This window comes from Octopus bimaculoides, chromosome 17 (genome assembly GCF_001194135.2).
Source record: "Octopus bimaculoides isolate UCB-OBI-ISO-001 chromosome 17, ASM119413v2, whole genome shotgun sequence".
In the NCBI taxonomy this organism is placed as follows: Eukaryota; Metazoa; Mollusca; class Cephalopoda; order Octopoda; family Octopodidae; genus Octopus; species Octopus bimaculoides.
Genome location: NC_068997.1, coordinates 33,566,261 through 33,571,759, shown reverse-complemented (window position 1 = coordinate 33,571,759; position 5,499 = coordinate 33,566,261). Strand labels below are relative to the sequence as shown.

The window sequence follows — 5,499 nt, the reverse complement described above, 5'->3', positions numbered from 1 at the left end:
ATATATATATATATATATATATATATATATATAAGCAATGTTAATTCTCTAAATGAAGTATTAACAGTAACTGCACGATAAAGTGTAGTATATTGCCACTTAAGTGTGGCTGACCCCTAGGGGTGGATGTTACTGTTGCTTTTAGCCCCAGGAGGACATCTCCTCCAGCTGGCTCATCGACACACGACTGTGTCCTGTTTGCCAAGGGAGTTATCCCTCTCACCTCGACCAGCAGCACGAACGTATCCCTTGGCAAACAGGACACAGTCGTGTGTCTATGAGCCAGCTGGAGGAGATGTCCTCCTGGGGCTAAAAGCAACAGTAACATCCACCCCTAGGGGTCAGCCACACTTAAGTGGCAATATACTACACTTTATATATATATATATATATATATAATACACATAAACACACAAGAGATAAGTACAAGACAAAATACCAAACAAATACATATTAAATGTACATATACGCATATATAATATATATGTGATATGTAATATATAATCTTTTATTTGTTTTTGTTTTTTAATTGTTTCAGTCATTAGAATGTGGCCATGCCGGGGCACTGCCATGAAGAATTTTATTCTATTAGTCTCTTCTGCTGAGCCTCTAAGTTATGAGGATGCAAACACACCAACACTAGTTGTCAAGCAGTGGTGGAAGAATAAACGCAAACATGCACATGCACACACACATACACACACACACACATACACACACAAACACACACACACTCACACCCATACACACACACGTGCGCCGGGCTTCTTTTAGTTTCTGTCTACCAAATCCACACACAAGGCTTTGGTTGGCCTGAGGCTATAGTAGTAAACACTTGCCCTAGGTGCCATGCAGTGGGAGTGAACCTGGAATCATGTAAATGGGACAAGAAAAAACAGGGAGATGTCATTCAGAGTTTTCTTTCATCAGTCGAGTTCCAGATTATCTTTGCAGGAACTCGACTGACGAAAGAAAATTCTGAATGACCCGTCCCTGTTTCTTCTTGTCCCTTTTTGTATCATCTAACTGTCTGGATGTCTTGTTGTTGCCTGTTGCATTCTTGTCCCATTTTTTGTATTCTTTTTTATATACATATAGCGGTGTACGTACACTTTGGTCTCTAATATATATATATCATCATCATCATCATTTAACATCTGTTTTCTATGCTGGTATGGGTTGGACAGTTTGACAGGAGCACACCAGCCCAGACTCCATGTCTGTTTTAGCACAGTTTCTATGGCTGGATGCTCTTCCTAACACCAACCATATTATAGAGTTCTTCTAGGGTGCTTCTATGCAGCACTGGCATACATGGGTATGGGTGCTTTTTATGTGGCACCAGCACCTATTAGCCTGCAAGATTAGGAATGCTCAGCTGGAGAGGGATGCAGTGGACAATCCTGTAAAACATTTAAGAATGGAGTTCATAATATTCTTTTTCTTACATTGCTAACAATTGTTTCATCAACTCACATTTTAACCAATCTTGTGTCATTTTGTTAACATGTCAGCAATTATTGATTTATTCTCTGTCACTGTGTAAATCTTCTTTCACTGCACTCATTGTAAGTGATTCCTCAGAACTTCACAAAAAGTAATATGCTGACTGATTAGCCAATCTCGCTAGTAAGTACTCTCATACCATTCTGAAGTGGGCAGTTCCTACTAAACATGTACATTCAAGGCAAATATAGGAAGAGAGAGAAGAAAATTGATGGAGGAGAATTAGTAGGATTTGACAAGGTAATTAGCTTCATTTTGGCTTGACCATTTGGTTTATCAGTACAAGAATGTATTACATTGTGTAACCATTTGTAAAGATGCTTGGCAGCTGACTGTGACGATCGAGTATTTTCCAGTCATCGCAGATATAAATTGTCACTTGATCAGCAAAGTTATTGTCTGAATATCAAAGGGCAAATTTTCAATGTTTCCGATAACCTAGATGAGGCTATCCAAGAAAAAAAAATTAATTACATCCATTTTCATGCACATATATTCTTACACAAGCACACGTATATTGTGATAAGTATTTTATATATGCACAGACACTTGTGCTATTTTCTTTACACTCATATTTAATTATACATACATAGTCACATTTTTACAACCCTAAATACATGAATAGATTCTTATCTGCACACAAGTATGTGTGTATATATATATATATATATATATATATATATATATATATTCTCACGGTGGTGCACCAGCATGACCGCAGCCACTTGGCTGAAACACATAAATAAATAAATATATATATATATATATATATATATACATACATGTATATATATATATATATATATATATGTGTGCCCGTGTGTGTGTGTATATATATATATATATATATACACATGCACACATACACACACACACATACACATATATGTAGATATGTAAGTATGTATGAATCTGTATGCATAAATATGTAGAGGAGTAGAAGAACAAACACCAAAATATTGAAATTTATGTGTCAAGCGAGAGCAAGATGACTAGTACTAAGTTGACTGCAGGTTTTATATCAGAGTATCCTCTCCTAGGCTTTTCCTCAAAAGGAGACTGCAAGCCAGCAGTGGTAGATCAATTTGAATTCGGAGTTTTATTCTCCTATACTGGTTGTCCTAACCACGACCTCAAAAAAAAAAAAAAAAAAAAAAAGCCCAGTCTGACTGCACCCAATGGAAAAAGGGGCTTCATTCCCAGAACCAGGACTACATCTACAAAAAGTTATGTTCTAGGATATGACTCTATCATGAAGTATTGAATTATCAAGAAGTATTAAACCAAAATGCAACAGTTAATGCAGATAAGTAGTGTTGTCATTTGAAAGCATTGCACAAACATTTACAGAAAAAGTGCCCATGACGAGTCATTTGTAAAAAGCTGTTGTTCTTACATAGCAATGAAAGACCACATATTACTCAAGTCCTTCAAGAAATGATTATGGCATTAAATTTGGAAGTTTTGCCTCATCCACCTAATTCTATTACTTTTCAGATCATTGCAACATTATTTTGAAGGAAAACAGTTTGTCAAGAGGTTAAAAATGATATTGAGTGTTTCTTTGGCTCCAAATTTGAAACAACAATTTGCCAAATATATGGGATTACGTAATCAATAATGAGAAGAAATATTATCTTGATTAAACATATTAAGACCAAAGAAGCATTTGTTTCTTACCCAACTGATATAAGGGTGTAGTGAATAAACTGTCGTCTAAATTACAAAAAAATGAAAATAACACACACATCTCATTTTAACAGGTATATTTACCAAAATTACATAAAAATATCTTGAAATATTAAAGAGTAAATTTATTCAATAAAATCGCCACTGGCTTCAACCATGGCCTCTAGACGACTTTGGAATATAATCCTTGCCTTCAGTTCATCTTTGGTGTTACAAGGAGTTTTCTTGGTTTCTCGCTCAACTGTGCCCCAGCACCATCTGATTGTGGTCGATGCCAGCTCCTCTGGCTCCTGTGCCGGTGGCACGTAAAAAGTACTCACTACACTCTTGGAATGGTTGGCATTAGGAAGCATGCAACACTATGTCCAGAGACAATAAACAGCTGTAGAAGCACTGCCAGATCAGATTGGGGCCTTGTGCAGCCTCCTGGCTTCCCAGACTCCAGTCGAACCGTCCAGCCCATGCCAGCATGGAAAACGGATGTCAAATGATGATGATGATGATGTTGCAGTCTGGAGTTAGCTGGCCAGATGTTAGGGGTGATGTGGCTGCAGAAATTGTCTGACAGCCATGACTAGGTTCTCCTGTTTGTGTGGCATGGTGCAGAATCCTGTTGCCAAATATAGAGTGTTCCAGCAGCCACCCTCTTGACCCAGGGCAGCAGTACCTCCTCCAGGCTCTTGATGTAGGCCTCCATGTTGAATCTGAGGCCACGTGGGAAGATGAAGGGAGGCATAATGTTGCCATCACTAATGATCATTCCAAACACCATGACTTTGACTGGATGTTTGGTTTTTATCACTCTTAGTACATGTCCTCAGATTGACATCTGAACACTCTGAAATGTTCATATTGGAGCTTCGGGCACAAATTCCAAGCAGTACAGCATGTCATTTCCAAATTTCTGGCAGAGTGAATTGTGTCATGGTGCTGTTTTTCTCACAGGCAGTGCCCAACTGACCCTACTATACTGTGTAGTCAACAAAATCAAAAACAAACATTAAAGCATTATAGAATTTTTAGTATTACTGAAGTTATGATGAAAACATTTTTTAAACAGATAACACTAATGGGGATTTCTTATTGTCTTATTTCTTATTTTCCAGATGCTATGAAGTGTGGAATTCCATTGTTTTGGTTCAGAGATGGTGGCATGCATGGAAAGGTAGGCATCCAACACTATGTCCGGAGACAATAAAAAGTTGTCATGCAAAGCTGATGACCATGGGCTCTGTGAACGAGGCAAGAAGTGGCCATCCAACCACATTGTGATCAGCAGAGATCATGGCAACAGTGCAGAAAATGTTTAATCGCAGCCCACAAAAATCAACACATCAAGCAGCTTGTGGAAGTGTACTAACACAATACGTACGGTGTTGCATAAAGAATGGAATATGGAATGGTTTCTAAGAAGTCCAAATCTCACACCATGTGACTTTTACCTGCGAGGTTACACAAAAGAAGAGGTGTACAACACAAAACCTCACACACTGGAGGACTAGGAAACACGGATTCAGGAGGTTCTCAGTGATATCCCAGATGACAAAGGTTGTTCATTCCATCCCTGGTCGTTTGAAGAAACTGGTTGACGCCGCCGGTTCTTACGTTGAAATATGAAGATTTACCTTCATTTTCCAATGTAATATAGAACATGTATCATTTGTTTCAATAAATTTGTAAAAGAAATATGGATTTTATTACCAATTACTTACTTTTCACCCACCCTGTATTATCTTTGCAAATTATTTTTTCTCATGAATTATTTGCTCCATATATATACACACATATACATATATATATACATACATATGTATGTATGTATCTATGTCAGGTCGCTCTTATAAGTATTCCTGAGCGCTACTGGTAACATGTAATCCAGTACAACCTGTCTCATGGTCGGGTCGTCGGTGACTAAACTGGCAACCCCACCAAGCTCGCTTGGTGAGGAGGGTTGGCATCCTGCGGGATGTAAAATAAGACTCGTCGAAAGGATGTAAGAACTACTGTGTAGTAACGTCCACCCAACAATGTTTGTTTCTGTGTGTGTGTTTAAATTCTGTGTGCGCGTGTTGTTGTGCTGTGCTGTGTGTGTGTATATTTTTGTATGCATTTCTTTTTATATATATATATATTTTTTTTAATTTTTACTTTTTATATATATTTTATATTTCATATGTATCTCCATTGCATTTACTTTTCTCCTTTCATATCTACATCTTTTATATTGACTTTTCTATGTATTTTCTATGTACTTATTATATTCTGTTTTTTTTTTTTTTTTCTAATATGTGGGGTAGATGAGGC

General features: G+C 37.4%; 1 protein-coding gene across 1 annotated transcript in view; it reads right to left on the bottom strand.

The window, feature by feature from the left end:
- LOC128249718 (uncharacterized) overlaps positions 1–1,498 on the bottom strand; it is a 21,579-nt gene extending 20,081 nt beyond the window's left edge. Inside the window, exon 1 of the mRNA XM_052974150.1 lies at positions 1,477–1,498. Within this exon, the coding sequence (XP_052830110.1) occupies positions 1,477–1,498 (22 nt within the window). The remainder of the gene's footprint in view (positions 1–1,476) is intronic.
- Positions 1,499–5,499: the final 4,001 nt, after the last annotated feature.